This window comes from Hyperolius riggenbachi, chromosome 1, assembly GCF_040937935.1.
Source record: "Hyperolius riggenbachi isolate aHypRig1 chromosome 1, aHypRig1.pri, whole genome shotgun sequence".
NCBI lineage: Eukaryota > Metazoa > Chordata > Amphibia > Anura > Hyperoliidae > Hyperolius > Hyperolius riggenbachi.
Window position 1 is genome coordinate 129,174,031 of NC_090646.1, and position 21,918 is coordinate 129,195,948.

Below are 21,918 nucleotides of genomic sequence, written 5' to 3' on the forward strand. Positions count from 1 at the left end.
CTTCAAGTTCCCTTTCAGGTTTTGGGGTTTTTTTTCAGTCAAGAGTACTCTAAAATGAGCCTTGAAGGGGAACTGAAGAGAGAGGTATATGGAGGCTGTCATGTTTATTTCCTTTTAATCAATACCAGTTGCCTGGCAGCCCTGCTGGTCTATTTCTCTGCAGTAGTATCTGATTAAAACCAGAAACAAGCATGCAGCTAGTCTTGTCAGATCAGACTTATAAGTCTGAACCTCTGAAACACCTGATCTGCTGCATGCTTGTTCAGGGGCTACGGCTAATAGTATTAGAGGCAGAGGATCAGCAGGGCTGCCAGGCAACTGGTATTGTCTAAAAGGAAATAAACATGACAGCCTCCATATACCTATCTCTTCAGTTCCCCTTTAAAATAATCCTGCATTATGAGGTAGGTGTTGTCCTATATCGGGTTAGGTGATTTAATTGCGATCGTGTGTAGGCACTCTTTATTCTTGCCCATCAGCTCGCATAAGAGTTAACGGGACTCTTTCGGAACCCCTTCACATCACCAACGGAACACGACAGGGGTATCCATTCTCTCCTCTCATTTTCACTCTGGCCCTGGAGCCTTTCCTTTGCCATATACGTCAGAATCCCAACATCATTGGCCCACAACTGAGTAATAGTCAGCAAAAGGTAGCAACATACGCTGAAGATCTACTGTTTTTTCTTACAAATCCTATAATAACCCTTCCCAATTTAACCCAGGAATTTGCCAGATATGGCGACCTCTCTCTCTTCAAAATCAATTATGACAAATGCGAAGCCCTCAATATCAATCTCCCACAAGTGACACAAGAACACATAGCCACTCAGTTTTCTTTCACATGGAAGTCGACATTTATCACGTATTAGGGTACAAAGATCACCCCTTACCTTAAAAATATCTTTAAATCCAATCTTCCAATTCATTTTGTATAGAACCAGAAATGAAGGTGGCCTTGCAGCCCCAGATGTTCGGAAGTACTATCAAGTAGTCCTCACCAGAGTGGTCGACTGGAACAGAAACCTACTTACAAAACAGTGGACGACCATGGAACAAGCCATGACTCCCTTTCCATTGCACATTCTCCCATGAATATCCCAGAACTCCAAACCAACTTGGTAGCACTCTTCTTTGGTCCTCAATACTTTGCAGATTCTCAATCGGGTAAGCCCACTTAAAAATAAGGCACCTTGGCCTTCCCCCCTATTCTCTATCTTGGATAACCCAGATTTCCCCCCAGGCTACTCTTCGGGCTACCTACGGGAATGGCAATCTCTAGGAGGCTCACATTGCCAATGCTTAGCAAAAAAGACAGGTGGCTTTCCCTAGTTGATCTGCACACCAAATTTGCTAATCTCAAACTGGATTGGTGGGGATACCGACAGATCAAACACTTTATACACACAAGGAAGATAGAGGTACCACCTAGGTCATCCCAAACTGCTTTTGAACAGCTTTGTACAGCTTCTGGCACACCTCAAATATATACACTTCTCTCTGAACAACCTCTCACTGATATCCCTTACTTCAAGGCCTGGGAGGAAGAATTGGGCACGACTCTAATGATCAAAGATAGGAGAAACATATGTATTTCGGTCTATAAATCCAGTGTAGCCATCTGCATAGTAGAAATCAACTACAACATTTTGGGAAGGTGGTATTATACCCCACAACGACTGCAACAAGTTTATCCTGACAGAAGCCCCAACTGCTGGAGCTGCAATCTGGAGGTGGGCTCTTTAACCCACATACTCTGGACATGCAGTCTTCTGACGACCTTCTGGAAGCAAATTGATGAAATTTTGCACGAAATGTCAAATAGGGATATTTCCTTTACTGCCCAATTCTTCCTCCTACAACTTCATAGCTGGAAAATAAAGGCCTACAAGAAGTCTGTGGTCAGGCATCTTTTGAACGCCGCCAGGGTAGTACTTATTAGAAAATGGGGATCTCATATAGTCCCTTCCCTCCAAGAACTTATAACAGAGGTTGACGCCATACGTAGACATGAAAAGGATCGCTTTATGATACTAGGGAAAGCTGATCAAGCCAAGAAAACATGGTCCCTATGAAATATATTCAGGGAATCGGAAGACCTCCAGAATAGACTTCTGCGGGTTTAAAAGAATGATTCTTCCCCAGATTTGGCATTTTGTTATATACCACTTAGCTTTTGTAATCCTCTGACGCGCTCTCCCCCCTTAACCTTCTATAACGGTGATGTCTCGGAACCGTTTATTTCTCGCTTTGTTCATAGTTAGGATTTAGTCCAATCTTTATGTTATATGGACCTCCAGGGGTCATTCATAGCTCAGTTCTATCAGAAGGACAACTTTTTAGTTATTTTCCCTTCCTAAATACCCAGCATAGAAAAATGTATATGTAATTGGAGCTCCCTATGTCTGGAACTGGGTGACTCAAATTGTGACATTGTTGCTAAGCTATAATCTTTGTTCGCCTGTACACCTTGTACGAAACCTGTTATATATTGGTAAAATGCTTTACTCTTCTGTATGCTGGTTTAAACATATTTTAATAAAGAATTTGAAAAAAATAATAATCCTGCATTGTAAGATCATTTATTGAACTGATATAATTACAAAAATATAAATATAATCCTTTCAATAATTTTTGGGGTGTATTTTATTAAACAAAATAGTAATTTATTGTTTTATAATAAATACCGATACACTTCCTTCCAGCTCATAAGTACCAATGATTTTAGAAAGATTATTGCTGTGAGAATTGTTTTATTCATTTTTTCATTATGTATGCATTAAATTGCTATTATCAAATTTATTATCTGTAATATATTTATTAGCCTTTCAAATTATATTCATTTAAATTACATACTATCCTATCCCTACATCAGAATCTATTTTGAATCTATGTATGTAAGAATAATGAATGTCAGGGTTATGGCATCTCTTCTTATTCTTATACAATATTATCATTTATTTGCCATTTGTATGCATGGATTGCACTCCAATCCCTTCCATTATTAATTCTTCAACTTATACACTGTACAATGAATGTCAGAGTAATTATGGTATCACTTTTAATGCCTACGATTATTTCTGTTATGCACCGTATATGTAATGTATTTGTGTATCAGCACCTTATGACAATTATGGTTACAGACATTGACCTGAAGTGGTAATCATACCCCCAGACATGTTGTTAAAATAACTTTTCAGCACTTTGCAATTGAATAAGTACCAAAAAGAAAGTTAAAAATTACTGTTAAAATTATATTGAGTATTTTCTTGCTTGCTGGTGATTTAAAAGGCATTTTACTGACAAGGTGTGAAAAGCTCATCTAAGAGAAAAAGTTAATTGCATATGCGCAACTGTGTGAAATATGTGATTTGCAACTTTCATTTTTGCATCTCTCAGAGTTTTTATCACCTGGCTTCCTGGGTTTACAAAATGGGTCATCCTATGTGCATGTTGGATCACCCACTAGAGTCGGTCAGGAAGAAGCAGGGAGGACGCACCAGCCACTTTTTCCCTGTGAATATGGAGTTTACCTTGGCACCCTCCTCTGTACTGCTGCTGTTTAGAGATCTTTTTGTGGCCATCAGTAAGGATGAGCAAACACAGTCTTGGTCGAAGCAAAACTGTACTTGCTCATGTCTGAGGAGGGGCAACAGCAGTGAGAGTTACCTGTATGTCCACCTCTTGCTGCGGCACTCCATGCTGCACTCCATCCTCCTGATACTTCCTGTTTCACAGCTCTAACTCCCGCTGCCGTGATTCTCAGACATGAGGGGATAAAGTTTTGCTTCTTCGCAAAACTATGCTCGGTCATGCTTAGCCAGCACTAAATTCCTGCAGAGTTTCATCAGAGCGGGGTGATAAGAGGTACATATGGCTTTTATAAAACACGCTGGAAGGGTGTCAGAAGGGCTAAATACTTCATGAAATACTGAGCAGGGAGGAAGTGCTGTACTGTACTGTTCCCAGTTTTCCTTGCATCGGTTTTTTATAACTCTGTACCGCTGAGTCATGTATGGTTCAAACACCATGCGCAGTTTTCCGACATAATCCCCTATCTACGGCGTTTTGCGTATTTTTTCAGCGCCAGTGATTTTAAAAAAATCACCCTAAAAATGCTTCATTCGGTAGTGTGTGACTAAAAATGCTTGTGCAATGAATCCTTGTGGGATAGTTCATATCAGCGTGATTTGTCGGCTTTCCGCTCAGCAAAGCACTGAATGCACTATTTTTAGGGCGATTATGCTACAATGGAAGGTGTAGGAAAAACGCAGCACGCTAAAAAAAATAGCTTTGTGCGGCGATTGTATTCGCGCTTTTAACAATAAATACATTGTATTTATTCTTTCCCAGGTCAAATAATTCATTTCCTGACTTGCGTCAGGAAGTAAAAACAAAAAAAACGCTCTGCAAAAGCGCTTTACAAAGCGCTGTATACAAAATCATAGCGCGCAGATAAGCGTCGGGAGGGGGGAAAAAAATCACTCACAAAATCGCAAAATGCTGGCGTTTGAGATTTCGACTTCAGTTGTGAACAAAGTACTGTGTTATCTACTGATCACTCCAGAACATACATCAACCGGAGGTGGCAGTTTTTAACTGTATTTGCGGATTTGTGCTGGGGACACTGACTCGTTTTTAAGTGCTGTACTGTAGTTGTAAATTTGGCCACAGTTGTCCTCTCTTAGCAGTGGGAGGAGATGGGCTGGATCAGGTGATCTGCTTTGTGCTGGAAAAGGAACACCCACTCTACCTGCAATAAGTAGCTACTGTATGCTGCCAGGAAGGTAATTTCAATCTATTTATTGCAAACTGTAGAGACATGCAATGCACAAATCTTTGTACATTGTTAATGCAAATGTACGATCATCTGAATTAAAAAATGGAATTCTGAACAACTTTTAGAATATATTGGTGTATTATGAACTGAAAATGTATTGCCATTACAAATGAAGGTGCCTTCACTACAAATAGGAAAACAAATCAAGAGCTTTTCCAGTACAAAAACAAAACAAAAAAACACTGTTCCATAAACTGTGTGTAGTCATTTTAAGATTGACAGGAACAAATAAACACATCTGAATAAAGAAAAGCTTTACAGTCAGCAAAGCCATCTGTCCAGAACACGTAACAAATTACCATGTTAAATAAGTAAAGTCTAAACACAAGGGACCACAAATTAAAAAACTGAGACAGAAAAGTACTTGAAAAAGCCTGCTATAAATTACAGGGGACTAAAGTGTTTAATAGGAAAAGCATTACAATGTAATCCAGCAGTATAAACATAAAGAGTTCATTCTTGTTAACCCTTTTACCACCACAAACCCTTCAAAAGGCCATTATGATGAGGAATTGTAAAATATAAAATAACACCTGTGCTCATATATTGGTTTTCAAATTAAAATGCACTGTAAATGACTTGTGCTATGCAGCTGTCACAGGAGGTATTATTAGTCTGATGTCAAGTTTTGGACTAGTCAATCCATTCATTTTCGGATTCTCAGTTTCCTTTATTCTAGTACCCCAAAAACAATAAAAGGTGCAGTCCAACACCCAGAATACCTGCACACGATTAGGAATCTAGCTGCCATCTCTTTATAGTTCCTTGCAATACACTGATTCTGGGAAAAAAAACAACCTTGATGAACTCCCATTAGTAGATATACCAGTCTTAAAGTACACCTGAGAACTCCCTTTAGGTTTAGAGCTAGTCCACACTAGGTCCGGAAACGTATCCGTGGCTACGTTTTTCAGCCCTGATAAAAAACGGAGTACCGGATACTAATGTTAAAAATAGCAGCCGTCCTCACCCCCCCCCCCCCAAAAAAAAAAACCGTATCCGTCTGCGTTTGCAGGGACCCGTTTTCAAAACCTGAATGGAAGGTCCGGAATTGCTCCATCTCCACAGGCAAAATAGCACTAAAAACCAATGAGAAAATGGATAGCCTGAACTTTATTATTGGCCCAAAAAATCCCCCCACTACCTTCCTAATGAGAGACTTTTCTGTCAGTTTTTTGGGGTAAAAAACTGAATGGAAACTGATGCAAAACTGATGCACTTTTTATAAAAACGGATCAGTTTGAGGTCTGGTGGTACTTCCCCTAATCTTCCCCTGATCCCGGACTGCAGCGTCCGTCCTGCAACTGTGCCTAGTGTGGACCTAGCCTTAATATCTACCCGAGTAGAGGGAAGGATATGGAAAATATAGAAGCTTCCCGTAGTTCAGAAGATGAGAACACTGCTAATATGTGCGAGTCTAGATTAGCACATGTGCAATGATGATGCCCTCGTCGCTCGAATTACTCTGGGCACTAGTAGTTCTAAAGACCTATTTGGCCAATCAGCTTTACCCGGGCACAATGCTGGAATGATGGGCCATGCGGAGGTACGGGAAAGCTCTATACTATGCAGAGTGTTTCCTCTCTAAGGTAAGTATCAAACCTGAAGTGAATTTTCTCACTGCAGAGTTGCTGTAACCCTTGTTGTTAAGAGCCGCCAAATTAACTCCTTCGCAACCGCCTAATGCCGATAGGCGTCAGGAAGGTGGCAGCCCTAGGACCGCCTAACGGCAAAAAGCATCAAGTCCTGGGGCGTGCTTTTACAGGGGATCGTGCTCCGTCATCAGTCTACCAGCGGCGATCACCACTAGCAGACTGTTAGATGGCGAAACCGCTGTCTACGTACTGGGGATAGATGGGTCACTCGGCTGTTCCCTGGAGAGGCTCCGATTGTGTTCCCCTCTCATAGGCTGGTGCCTATGAAAGAAGATCACCATGCTTGGCTGGCGGGGGGAGGGGAAAGAATAAGAAAAATAGACCCATAAATGTAAAAAAAAAAAAAAATGGCACCAGCAACCAGAGCCCACCAACAGAAATCTCTGTTGGTGGGCAGAAAGAGGGGAGGGGGGAGGATTCACTTGTGTGCTGAGTTGTATGGCTCTGCAACAAGCCGTAAAAGCTGCAGAGAACTAAATTGTAAAAAATAGCTGAGATGCCAAACTTACAGCCAGTATGAGTCAGGTGCTTCTTGGTTGAGCACACATTGAGCCTTTTGTTTGACATTCATTTTGCAACACAGGGCATGTGCTACTAGAACATTTAAGGTACATGCACACGTCGGATTTTCACAAACGACCCATCGCTTGGACGGTAAATCGGGCGTTTGTACAGTCTGTCGTTCAGCTGATAAGACTGGGCTTGAGCGTCCAACGACGGGTCCAAACGACGGGTCATTTGCGAAAATCCGACATGTGTATGTACCTTTACAGTATGGCAGTAGGAAAAAGGTAAACAACAATTCTATGTACTTAACTGCATATTCTGTGATTAGACAAGCTCTTCCACATGGCTGGGCAGGACAGTATTACTCTACTGGTCACCTGAAATGTTTCATCACAATTGTTTGGGGTGACCATCTAAAGACCCTGATGACAGTGCCCTCCTGTCCTGTGATGGGTAATGTTAAAAAATCCTTGGCCAAATGAAATTTTAGTTTCCAAAACAGCTCACAATGGGATTGTTCCTGCTAGTGCTCTTCCTCCCCTCTCCATAGGGCAGAAAAGGGAGCATGGTCCTACAATCTGCTTCATGGTCATCCATAATAATTGAGAAAAACTAGGGGCAAAAAGAATCCTACATGTACTCAACCTCATCCATATGCATCATCTATTATCAACATATCAGATTTGAAGAGTCATATGAGCACAAGCAAATCAAAGTCTATTACAGGTAGCCTGTGAGAAGTCTTGTATACGTGAATGCGAGAGGGAGGTGATTCTAGAGAAGGACAAAAGAAGGTTGTGTGCAGATCTGAGATTGCAGTTAGGTTAGTATCTTATAATTTAATCAAAAGAAAAACATATTAAAGGGTCTATTTATGGATCACCCAGCATTCTTGGAATGCTGATTCACATATATGAAGTCATGGGGCACATCTGCGGCAATTTGGCTACAATTTTCCCTGTATTAAATGAGAAATCAAACATCTGTTATCCTTCCCAAATGTAATGATATGGCATTTCCAAGTTCACTTGCACATGAGCAAAAAGCAACACCTACACTGTGCCACTTCAGAACAGTGGGAGGAATACGCACATCATTTCTTTATGCTTTTCTAAGTCTGGCATACTTCCAGCACACCTATGTATTATAACTTTTACGGAGCCCTATAATCCAGTTTGCAGAGAGCCATTTCCAACTGTCTTACCCTTCATCTCTGCCTGCTAAAGGAATGATTTGCATGTTCCACTCTGAAGTCATGTATTATGATTGTTTCAAGTTTGCAAATACTAGACAACAAAACAGACAAAAGGCTTAATGTCTAAACAAAAGTTGCCCTTTAAACAGTAACAGAGCAATTTTCTCCACCCACTCACTTCTCATTGACTTGCACAGACAAATATCTACACCCCTGGAGCAATAAGTGGTTAAAGTGGAAGCAAATTAAAAATACAAGATTTCAGAAATAAAATCTATTTTCTAAATTATAATAATAAATAGCAGCCTTTTTTCAGCTGCATGATGACAAATATAAAATATTTTACTTTTTTTGGAGGAACCCCTCCCTTCCTTTCATATTGCCGGGACAAAATCCGGCAAACTGGTGGAGTAGATGGTGTCCAGCAATGGAGGAAATGCTAATGGCTGCCACCTGTATAACCCTAGTTATGCAAAGAGAAGGGTGAAAAGCAGGCACTGAAATGCTCATAGGTTTGAAGGAGTGTTTATTTATCTTTGTATGTGTCAGAGTGGTGCAACTAAATATTTTTAATTAAAAAAAATGTTTGGTTTGGGTCCGCTTTAACATATCTCACAATTCATCATTAATAAATATCTTAAACTGGGATAAAAAAAAAGGGTAAAGCCTCGGTGTTTACTATATGGAGAGATGTCTTGGTAGAGCATTTCTGAGGTTTATTCAGCATTGAACTCGATGGACGTATGTCTTTTTTCAACCAAAATAACTATGTAACGATGCTAATAACAAATAATTAGATAGGTTAATCTGCTAAACAAAATAGAACACAGTTCATTTCTTCAGCAACTAGATGTGGAATAAAGACTTTTCATTGTGTGGCGTGCAAGAGTTCGGGCCAGCTTTATGCAGGGTTGCACGGTTGGGTGCATGGATGCAGCTGCCGCTAGGAGAAGTACATGAATTAGCTCCACAACTCTGCATATTGTCTGATGGGGGTATGCACTGTGCACGGGGGGTACGCAGTGAGTGGGAGTTGTGGAGCACAAAGGCAACCTGCAATGGGTGAGTCGGTGTGTGTGTGTTTGTGAGGCACAGAGGCTACAAAGTAGTGCCGAGGGAGGGCGGGGTGTAGCAGCCTAATACTGCCATTTGAGGGGGGGGGAGGGGGGCACAGAGGCTCCACAGGTACTGCTGTTGGGGGAGTAGCAACCTAATACTGGCATTCGGGGGGGATGTTGTGGGAACACAGGGAATATAGTACTGCCGTGGCGAAGCAGGTCATTTCGGTGCTCAGCACTGAGCGTAAAAGCTGGCTGCTGTCATAACAGCAATGCTATGCTGCATGTCCAGCGTAAGGGCTCTTTTCCACTATGAAATGCGATCGCGATTCCGATCGCACTCGCGTTTCAATTTCCACCATGCGATTGAGCTACTATACTCATAGTACAGCTCAATCGCATACAAAATGCGGCAGGACGACGTTTCGCTTTGACCAAAATCGCATCGCAATCGGATCGCACTAATGGAAATTGCTGCTGCAGTTTCCATTAGTTTAATGTACCTTGCGATTTGCGATCAGAATCAAATTGCAAATTGCAGGCTAGTGGAAAAAGGCCCTAAGACTAATTTGGGGATCCGACGATTGCCAGACCCCAAATTACATCTCAATCAGAGTTGCTACAACTTGGCGGGGGAATAGTATTTTGCGCCGCAGGGGAGTTTACCGGCAGCAGGGAGAGTCGTCATTCGGCTTGCCCTGCGCCCAACTGCTCTGCACCTGAATGATATGTACCCCTGCTGTGGGGATTGGGGAGGGAATGAGCACAGAGGCAGCCAAATACTGCTTTCTTGAGGGGAAGCCCAGGGGCAGCCTAATACTGCCATGAGGGAGACACAGAGGGTATTTAGCACTACTGTGGGAGGCTAGGTGGTACAGAGGCAGCAGAATACTGCTCTTGGGGGAGGAGGGGGGACATAGAGGCAGGCTAACGCTGCTATCTTGGGTGGGGGGGGGGTGAGCACAGAGGTAGTGTAATACTGCTGTCTAGAGGAAGGGGAGCACAGAAGCTGCCTAATACTGCCACCCAAGGTGGGGGGGGGGAGGGCTAGCACAGCTTCCCAGTACTACTATGTAAGGAAGGGGTAGGGCACAAGCATGTCTAATACTGCAATCTGAGTCTACCTAATACTGCTTCTGATGGGAGGGACCCCATCCAGAGCTTTGCTGGACGGCCCATTGATTTCCAGTAACCTCCTAACCAATACAAAACAACCAAGCAGCAAAATGAAAAACAAATAACTTGCAGCCAACAACAACTACCATTTTAGGGATTCTATTAACTGGAAATGCTGCTGTATTGCAACCCTGCCTACACATTTACATTTCACAGACATTTCTATATTCTACATCTTCAAGGGCGAGTTAGTAACATCACTCCCATAAACTAACTTTCCTGTGCCAGTTAGTGAAGTCAATGGAGTTATACAGGTCATTGTGAAAGTGTTTGATGATGTAAGGCAGAGCTGGCAGAGAAGGTAAAACACATCTGGATAGGATTATCTCACACACATTCTGTTTTAAAATGAGTACAATGCCTGAGGTCTCCTCCTATTATATGGTCAGCTATCTACTTTCCAGCCAAAGTGAAAACAATTGTAGTGTTCCACTCAACACTGTAGCTGCAGTTTACAGATTTGTCATAAGACTTGATAAGCCAATCAGCTTCCCAGCAATCACACGGGACTACTAAGCTCTGCTTGCACTCATCACTAAGCATGCAGTACCTGGTCTATGTTTGTACAGTAGTAGTCTAAAAGGGCCAATACACTTAATTTTCCCACTGATATACAGCAGATTCGATCACGGTGATCGAATCTGCTGTGAAATCATTGCGCAAACGCTAAGCGAACGATCAATTTCCATCTGAAATCGATCGTTCCCGTGAATCAGTCTGTGCGGAAGATTTTGCTCGATCGCCGGTGGGTCTGGGGTGCGTCGATAGCGGCGTTTGAATGTCCGACGGCCGACGCTAGCAGCAAAACATTACCTGATTTGGCCAGCGCGTATCCCCGCTGTCACCGCTGCTCCTTCTCCGCTGGGCTCTGGCAGGCTTCACTTTTTCCTGTCCCAACAGGAAGTTTAAACAGTGAAGCTGCAGCCCTGGAGCCCAAAGCGGAGAAGAAGACAGCGGGGACCGGGGGACTAGCGCTGGCCAGATCAGGAAATGTATGCAGGGGGGGGCGCGTCAGCTTCACAGATGGTGAATCGATTTCATACTGAAATCGATTCACAATCTGTTTGCAGTAAAGGCAGCCATACAATCCCTCTCTGATCAGATTCGATCAGAGAGGGATCTATCTGTTGGTCAGTCTGATGGCAAATCGACCAGTGTATGGCCACCTTTAAGCTGTGTACCCACTGAGTGATATATTGAGGTGATGTTACCCAATGTCGGGCAACATTGCTTAACAGAAGCATGTTAAATGATGTTACCTCCCACAGTGATCGTACATCATTAAGCAATGGACACGGCAGTTTGGATTGGGTTGATACTCAACGACTCCTAAGCAAAAGTAACGCCATCACTTGAACTCTCGCTCATGCCCGTTAAGTGAGATGGATCGGGATCGCTCGTCAGGGGACTTCGTCGCTGTATTCATCTTTCTGCCTCGTTAGGTGAGTATGTATCTTTACTCTCCCTGCTAAAATTTCTCTAAGGTAGTAAAAAGCCACTGCTCTGAAATTAGTGATGCTCAGGTAAAGAAACAATTTTAACAGACAGAGTTTCAATATATATTTAAGTATACAGTATATACTTACAGTATATATAAAGTTAAAGTTTAAGTTATAAATAAGTTACTTTTTCTCCAACCTCAGTCATACCACAAACAGACCATCAAATCTACAAACAATTATTAACCCTATGAAATAAAGACACTCACAGACAACTGGAACACTAGCAGTGATAAAAACTAGGTTGCAAATGGGCAGCATGGTGGCATAGTGGATAGCACTCTTGCCTTCTCCCGGGTTCATATCGCAACCAGGGCACTATCTGCAAGGAGTATGTATGTGCTCCCTGTGTCTGTGTCGGTTTCTTCTGGGCACTCCAGTTTCCTTCCACATCCCAAAACGTACAGTAAGTTAATTGGCTCCCCCCTTAAAAAAAAATTGACCCTAAACTATGATAGATATGATACATACATAGACATATGACTATGGTAGGGATTACATTGTGAGCCCCTCTGAGAGACAGTTAAGTGACAAGACAATATACTCTGTAAAAAACTGCAGAAAATCTTGGCGCTTTATACTAAATAATAATAATAATAAAAAATTGTATTTGGCTGCAGAAAGAGGACATTCGCTTCCGAGATGGACTGCATGCAAAAGCTTTCTGTACTAGACCCTTTCACCAGCATTGAGGTTTCCTCATGTGGAAAGGGTCCCTACTCTACCCACACCAGTCAGCAAACAAGCAAACATTTCGTGCTCATGAACCTGAGATTCATGGTGAGGCACTGCCCATTTATTTAATGGTGTAACACAATTTTTGCTCCCTGGAGATTTTAGACTGATTTATATGCATGCATGTATTCCCTAGATTTGGTAGAATCTGACAGTGCCCTTAGTGTGAATCTGAAGTTTATGAGTATGAAATGATTGCTTGCTTGCTGACGGATATAGGAAGGGACCCTTTCCAGAAGAGGAAACCTCATTGCTTATGAAAGGCTCTAGTACAGAATGCTGTTGCCTGAAAACTAGACCAATCAAGGCAGAGCAGCTACATCATTTACAGTGTGATTTCTCTTATGAAAAAAATAATTTAAAAAAATCTCCTCCTCTGTCCAGTCGGGCGGTGCTAAGAGCGGATTTCCCTCCTCTCTTTGCTGTGAGGACAAAAGCCTGTTCTCGTAATGCAGTCTCAGTGCATTAGTGTGCTGTGGAAGGTCTTCAGTAAATAAACAGGTAGATCTGTAAATGTGCTGTAAAATATTTTCAGCTGACTTTTTTTTTTAAAACAAAATACTACCTATTAGCAACATGCTTTCAGGGTTATCCCAGTAGCCTAAATTTCACTATTGTAGAAAAAAAGGAAGTTTCCTCCTTTTATTTGTTGCTAATTAGGACATGCTTCTTAAGTTTTCCACAAAGACGAATTTCAAACTATAGTTAACCTTTCCTACTAAATAACAAGTATTCAATTACAATAGCTGCGATCCTAGGCCACTACAGTTTGCCATATTACTTAAACTTGTGGAACACAGATCAATGAATCTACTGATGTGTTATCAAATACTTTTTAAATAAAGCTGTTAAAAAGAAAAAAAAAATATTCATAAAGATGACATGCATTTAAATCACATTTTAAAAATAAAGTCACTTTGAAATAAATCATCTTAAGAGCATCCTTCCAAGCCTGAGTTTAAGCGGTGTGACAAATGTTTTGCTGTAATGTTTCCCTTGCTAAGTCATGTATTTAGCACATAAATAGTTTCGTACAGATTAGACAGCAAGTATTCCAAAGAGAGTAATTGTAATCATTGATGATTTGGGCCCCCAAATACCTGTCATCGCCTTGACTGATGCACTCAGGAAAAACCAAGCTACAGCCAAACAGCATGATGTGTTGATAGCAGCTGAGGCGGCTGAGATAGCCAAAGAACTTTAGAAACATATCCGTATCTATGCTCTTGACAAAGGAGTACACAGATTTTGGAACGGTAAGGTTGTAGGGCAGCATTTGGCACTGGCTGTATGTGATGTTTACACAAGTGTCTGAAAAATAAAACAGAATAGCTACAGTCATTAGTCAGCCACTATATATATTACATAGTCAATGCCGAATCATCTACATCTGCTACTGTGGCATAGAGCCTCACATAACAATAGTTCAATAATAGTACTTCACAAAAATTAATACAAAGGAGAATAAAAGATTGTAGCATCTGTTCTGATGGCTGATGCACTCAGGAAACTGGCTTTGGTAATTTTTTCCCCCTACAAATGGGTTTTCTTAAACAAAGTCATTAAAGGGATACTGTAGGGGGGGGGGGGGGGGTCGGGGGAAAATGAGTTGAACTTACCCGGGGCTTCTAATGGTCCCCCGCAGACATCCTGTGCCTGCGCAGCCACTCCCCGATGCTCCGGCCCCGCCTCCGGTTCACTTCTGGAATTTCAGACTCTAAAGTCTGAAAACCACTGCGCCTGTGTTGCCGTGTCCTCGATCCCGCTGATGTCACCAGGAGCGTACGGCGCAGGCCCAGTATGGTCTGTGTCGCCACAGTACGCTCCAGGTGACATCAGCAGGATCGAGGACACGGCAACGCAGGCGCAGTGGTTTTTAGATTTTAGAGTCTGAAATTCCAGAAGTGAACCGGAGGCGGGGCCGGAGCATCGGGGAGTGGCTGCGCAGGCACAGAATGTCTGCAGGGGACCATTACAAGCCCTGGGTAAGTTGAACCCATTTTCCCCGACACCCCTACAGTATCCCTTTAAGTTACATTGGTTATGTTAATTAAAATAGATAGGTAATATAATCTCTTACCCACCCTATTTTAAAAGAACAGGCAAATGTTTGATTTCATGAGGGCAGCCATCTTTTTGGTTGAAAGGAGGTGACAGGGAGCATGAGAAACAGTTCCAACTGTCCTGTGTCCTGATCAACCTCCCAGTTGCTAGGCAACGAGAACAACATCATCAAAAATCCCATCATGCTTTGCACAGTATCGTGAGGAAAAACGCCAGGGCAGTTTTCTTTGATGGGGTGGAGCTTAGCTTCTGTGCAGCCACAAATGAGGCTTGGGTAAGAAAAACAAAGTTCTGATGCTGTGAAACTGTTAAAGAAACACCAAGCCTTTTCAGTGATGCTGAGCAGATTTTTAGTCTGGAGGTTCACTTTAAAGTCATAAGAATATTATAGCTCTTCTGCGACTGCGCGTCCATGTCATCTGCCGCATACTGCGCCTGCGCAGTAGTTGTGTGCAAGAACAGTATGCGCCAGATGACGTGGATGTGTGGGCAGGCGCAGAAGAGCGGACACCGCCGGCGGGTCACCATCATTGCACGCAGCCAGCAGGGGCACCAAGGACGGCCGGGACTGGGGCGAGGGACTGAGACGGCTGCGAAGGGCTGGAAGAAGCCCCAGGTGAGTAAAAAAATAGATGACCTATTTGGCCTCGGAAGTCCTTTAACAGCAGTTGTACAGTTCAACTGCCAAAATAGTGTGCAATGGGTTAGGAGGAAATAGACTAGTCCAAATCTTGTCAGATTTTTATTGCCTACTGTAAGCCAAAGCAACATAAGACAAAAGTAATTCATAGCTCATTTTCTCTTCTTATAAGTATTTGAACGCATGTATTGTAAATTTTTTCGCAGTTGTGGTCCTTTAACTCCAAGATGCCTTCAGGCTAGTACATACAGGACACGCCTTCCCACAGCAATATAAAAGTTCTGCAGCCCGCATTTTACGAGCGTTGCTGAGAAGTACACCCTGCTTGCCAGGACGCCCAATATGAATAGACCCTTACCGTAAAAACTAAAGTATTATTAATTCAACAGCATTTATTTCTGGAACTGCTAATCACGTTAACATTCATTTTACACTAAACGCAATTGAACATTTTCACTTTGAGCAATAGCAATGCCAGTTACAATAATGATAACATGGTCTTATTTTTATTCCTTTTGTAACACTCTCAGTAATCAGTACAGATATGCATGTCAGGCCAGGGTAGCCATATCTTAGGCTGCTCTACCTTCTGACCGCTCCAGCGAAACTAAACTATTGTGCCATCAGCCGGCCACAATAAATGTTAGAATGAGGCTGCACACATGAATACAATAGTCTCTTCTGGGCCAGCTAAGGTGAACCCGAGGTGAAAATAAACTAAACCGATAAACAATTGTACTGTATATATCCTCCAACTCCTTAAAATTACTTTGTTAGATCTCATGGTTTAATGTTAGGTTTTAACCACGTGAGGACCACAGTGGTAAACCCCCCTAAATACCAGGCTGTATTCTTCATAATTGGCCACTGCAGCTTTAAGGCCAAGCTGCGGGGCCGCACAACACAGCACACAAGTGATCCCCGCCCCCTTTTCTCCCCACCAACAGAGCTCTCTGTTGGTGGGGTCTGATCATCCCCTCCCCCCCCCCTTGTGTTTATTTTTTTTTTATAAATATTTTTGTTCATATTTTGTGAATTTTTTTACATTTTTTCTTTTTAGAAATTCCCTCCCTCCCCCCAGCCAGCCAATTACGCGATCAGCTGTCATAGGCTTCTGCCTATGAGAGCCAATCGCTCTCGTCCCCCCGGGGGACAGCCGTGTCACACGGCTGTCCCCAGTGCAGTGCTGCTGCTGATCGCAGCGCTGCACAGTCTAAATAGACGGCGATCACGCCGTCTAACAGTCTCCCGAGCGGCAATAGCCGCTCGGAGACTGAAGAGGGGACGGAGCTCCGCCCCTCGAGAAGGTGATGCGTGCGCACCCTGCATGCGATCTCCTTCAGTAGCCGGCTCCAGGACCTGACGCCAATTGGCGTTAGGCGGTCCTGGGGCTGCCGCCGCGGCCACGCCCATCGGCGTGTAGCGGTCGTCAGGTATTTAAACATTTACAAAGTAGGTTTGATGTTTTATTGTCTCTCTCTGCTCAATGGCAGTATATTAAGTATCCCAAAGCTAAAATACATAAGCGATCGACTTTTTATCTATCCCCTGCAGTCAGAAATTCTTCTCTGCTAGGAGAGCGTTTCCCGTCTAATTCCTCATCAGTGAGTTATACGCTATAATCTGACAAGGGGCCGACAAGAGACAAGCTGTCACTTGCTTGCCTGAATGTTAATTCTTTCAGGCAGAAAAATAAATAAACACAGCCTAGTTATTAATATGTTTCACACTGTTCATACATGTTTCTCTCATCATGTTAAACTTCACCCTAGGTACACTTTAAAGGGTACCTGTAATATAATGAGATTCATGAGCATGTACAGTCCTAATGATAAATAGAACTAAAACATCTTTTTTCCTCTCTGTAAGGGTTAAGAATTGATGGTTTTAAATGACAGTTTATCTGCAGTGGGACTGTGGTGTAATGCTCACTGATAACAGAGGTCATAAAACTATTATAAGGCTGAGAACACATGTGAGTATATGGAACAGATGAGACATTGAATGTACATTTTTAACCAACAAAATAAGACTCCAGGAGAGTTCTATTTAGGATTAGGAATATAGATACAATTATTTATCTTGGTGTATTTTCACTTCAGGTTTGGGTAAAACTCATGAGTGTTTTGGCCCATGAGGTGGCATTACTGGCTCATGCAGTACAGCTTATCATTGTCTTCCATATAAAAAAAACTGGGTACATCTATACATCTAAGCCTAAAGGAAGTGAACTGTTCTTTAAATTGGAACCGAGATAAACGTTTACTCATTGCATAATTTTGTTCCTTTTATTTAATTTATAGGGCATTCCTCAACCTAATACTTTTTTCGTTTTGTTTTAACTCTAATTGCCTATAAACTAAACAAGCCTTGTCCACAGCTTCTTCAGAGTGCCTTGGCACTCTCAGACCCATGTAGCAAGGGCTTATGGAAGCTCAGTCTGGGCAGGAAAAGGAGGTGTTACTAGCCAGAGATTTTAGAGGCAGAGGGGAGGAGGAGAGGGGAGTTAAGTTTTCACAGACTGAGGGCTGTAGATGCAGATCAGCTTGCCTGTGTGTAATGTTTACAAGCAGAACATGGCTGCTCTCAGTGTATCCCAGGAAGAAATAATCATATTCTGTTGAAGCTGTTTTCAGCTAGATTTGCTGTGTAAATTATCTAAACTTTAGATAAGATATATAGACAAGTTACTTGTTATAATTCAATTCAATGTTATAATTATAATTTTTTATCTCGGATCTGCTTTAAAGCACACCTGAAGCAAGATAAGTATAGAGGCTGACATTTTTATATCCTTTTAAACAATGCAAATTGCCTGGCTGACCTGATGATCATGTGCCTCTAAAACATTTAGCCATAGACCCTGACAGAGCATGCAGATCAGTGGCTCTGACTGAAGTCTGACTGGATTAGCTGCATGTATGTGTCAGGTGTGCGATTCAGACACTACTGCAGCCAAAAAGATCAGCAGGACTGCGAGACAACTGGTATTGTTTAACTGCTTGCCGACCGATCGCCGCTGGGAGACTGTTAGATGGCAAAACCGTCGTCTAATAACACTGTACTGTTCTGCGATCTAAGGCAGCGCTGTACTGGGGACAGCTGTTGGACACGACTGTCTCCCTGGGGGAGACCGGGGCGATCCACTGTCATAGGCTCATGCCTAGGATGGGCGATTGCTGCCATAGGCTGGAAGAGGGAGGGAGGGGTATAAAAATAATTCAAAAAATAGCTTTTTTTATTAAATAATTTTTAAATTTCTTTTTTAAATAAATAACATCCTGGGAGCCACCGCAGCACAGTTGATGGGCGAAAAGGGGGGGCGGACCACTTGTTTGCCGAGTTTTACGACCCTGCAGCAAGGCCTTAAAGCTGTAGTGGCCCTATTAGTAAAAAATAGCCTGCTCACTGGGGGGGGGGGGGGGGGGGGGGTTAAAGACCGCCATCCTCAAGTGGTTAAAAGGAAATAAATATGGCAGCCACCGTATCCCTCTCACTTCAGGTGTACTTTAAGCAATGCACTGACATACAATGGACAAAATTACAAATATAAAAATACATTTTAATAAACATTAAAAAGATCATACACAAGTACAAACAACATCAGAAGCACAAAACGGGTCTGAATTAAAATTGTGGCTAGCCTGACATCATCATGCAATAACTGTATGCGTGCAACACCAGCAAACAGTTCCTATTTTGTCGCAACTGAAAGGGTATGAAACAGTGTGCATATGAACTCAATCATAGGAGTCATTCCAACACAATATTAGTGAGCCGAGCCAAAGTTGCAAGCAGCATGTAGCATGTACCAGCATACAGCATATAACATCAACTGTTAGTAGTTAGGCAACTTCAGGCAGCAGAAGCGTAGAGCCATACCCCACAGAGCCACAAGTCATGTGGGAGGCATACCAAGAAAGCCAGCATAAACCACAGAGCAGCAAGTCTAATGATCGTGTCGAAAGCTTCAGCACCAACTATTTGCCAATATGAAAAAATATATGGTATACTTGCATGTCTTGTATGCCCAATGGTAGTCACAGGTAAAATGTCCAGGGTCAGAGAGGCTCAAGGATGGATGGTTGGTGACCATACTAATAGGTCACTAATAGGTCACTGTAAACAGGTGCAGCCACAAGCATGATGGAAGTCGTCAGCAAACAAACAGGCTAAAGAGCATGGAAAGCGCATCCAGTGCTGCTCCCCCAGTAGTAAACCACGTGGGACACCAACTAGTTTAGCTGGAAACCAATTGTCTATGATTAGCTTCATCTTGAGAGGAATTTGTATTTGTATCCCCACTTAAATAACCCTAACTTCTGATAACAGTGATGCCATGGACAGTAAAGAAGCATTAATGTAAGCAGAATGCCCTACTGGGACAAAAGTGGTCACGGTTTGCTGCTGCTTGACACAGCTACATCCATACATCTGTTAAGTACCTGAGGAGGCTCTGGTATGTCTGGAGGTAGGATGTGCTGCCCCTATATTTGAAAATATTATATCCTATACAGTTGCTCAAAGTGGACAAATGGGGGGGGGGGGAGGGATTTTGTTTCTGCAGTTTTTTGGGGTGAATTGTGGCTTTAACACTTCACCAATATTTGTACCTTCGCGAGTGCAAGTTTGTTCTTAGTAAGGTTTCGTTCTTATATTGGAAAGCAAATAAGATTATATAAAAGAAAAGTCCTAATCCAACAGGAATCACTCAAAAAAACAAATGGACACCAGTCCAGTTTCGGGAATCAGTCATCTACTAATCACTGGAGAACCATGATGCTGGAACTGTGAGATCACGTCTTGAGCTTCTTCTCAAAGAAGATAAATCCAGCTGAGCTGAACAAACAAGATCACAAGAACCAGAAGAACCAATGTCTTCTGTTACCAGAAGACATTGGATGACGTCTATAGGTCAGATCGCTCTTTTATAGCTATGGGCAGCTTTAACCGATAAACTTAACTGCATTAGACATGACAGTGTGCCAGATGACCATAGATGAGAAAGCATTGGTGTTATGATCTGCAGCTATTGGGAGAGGAGCTACAAGTGCAACTTATTATCTCTACTTTTTATGGTCAGTGTTTTTAATTTAGTTTCTCTTTCATGCTTAGCAAACATAAGCTTCACAGGGAAGGCATCCTGGTGTGCTGACATTCCAGCTAAAGGTAGAGAAGAACAACATGCTCATCCCACCTTTGTGTTGTCCAGTTTTCCATTACATGGCAGAGCATTTACTTTCAAACACATATAGTTTTAAGAATATTACAATAGATGAAATGAATCTTACTTGTAGACCTCTTGCTAATCTTAATTTAACCACTTCCCAACTGAGGGGTTTTACCCCCTGACCACCAGAGCAATTTTCACCTTTCAGCGCTCCTTCCATTCATTCGTCTATAATTTTATCATTACTTATCGCAATGAAATGAACTAGATCTTGTTTTTTTCGCCACAAATTAGGCTTTCTTTAGGTGGGACATTATGCCAAGAATAATTTTATTCTAAATGTGTTTTAATGGGAAAATAGGAAAAAATGTGGGAAAAAATGTATTATTTTTCAGTTTTCAGCCTTTATAGTTTTTAAATAATGCATGCTACTGTAATTAAAACCCATTAAATGTATATGCCTATTTATCCCGGTTATAAAACCATTTAAATTAAGTCCCTATCACAATGTTTGCCGCCAATATTTTAATTGGAAATAAAGGTGCATTTTTTCAGTTTTGCGTCCATCCCTAATTACAAGCCCATAGTTTATAAAGTAACAGTGTTATACCCTCTTGACATAAATATTTAAAAAGTTCAGTCCCTAAGGTAACTATTTATGTATTTTTTTTAAATTGTAAATTTTTTTATTTTTTTTTAATTACAAAAATAAAATAAAATTGGGGAGTGTGGGAGGTAAGGAGTTAATTTTTTTGTGTAAAACTAGTTTATTTGTGTGTAAAAAATGCTTAGGGTGTAGTTTTACTATTTGGCCACAAGATGGCAACAGTAACTTTTTGTTTCATGCGACCTTCCGGACGCTTGCAGGAAGTAGAAAGAGGCTGGGAGTTTGTTATTGCTCACAATGATCGCGCTGCTCAGGATTTTCCCATTCGTTGATCTCTGGGCGAGCGGGCGGCGGCGTGTTTACTAGCGGCGGGCAGCGTGTTTACGAGCGGGAGCGCGGGCAGCGGCGGGAGTGCGCAAAGTACAGATTTCTCCGTCCCTGGGGGTTAAAGGATGGAAAAAGGGACGGAGAAATCCGTACGGGCGGGGGTAAAGTGGTTAAGAAAGAAAATTCAGATGTGAATCTGCTCAGAGATAGCAAAGAAATTGTATTTAAAGTGTACCTGACATCTATATACATACCTGGGGCTTCCTTTAGCCCCCTTCAGGCTAATCGCTCCCTCGCCGTCCTCCTGCGCCGCCTGGATCTTCTGCGATGGGTCTCAGTAATTCGGCCAGTCGATGCAGGTCCAGTCCAGCCATGCAGGATCCCATCGGAAGCACAATGGGGTGCACGCAGCCAGGCATGTGCAATACACCACGACTGGCCGAATT

At 42.3% G+C, this 21,918-nt stretch overlaps 1 protein-coding gene across 2 annotated transcripts in view; it reads right to left on the reverse strand.

Moving 5' to 3' along the window:
• The window catches only part of CORIN (corin, serine peptidase), a 279,818-nt gene that overhangs the window by 147,635 nt on the left and 110,265 nt on the right, over window positions 1-21,918 (reverse strand). For both annotated transcript variants that reach the window (XM_068278537.1, XM_068278536.1), the window contains exon 4: window positions 13,765-13,975. In XM_068278537.1, coding sequence (XP_068134638.1) covers window positions 13,765-13,975 — 211 coding nt within the window. The remainder of the gene's footprint in view (window positions 1-13,764; window positions 13,976-21,918) is intronic.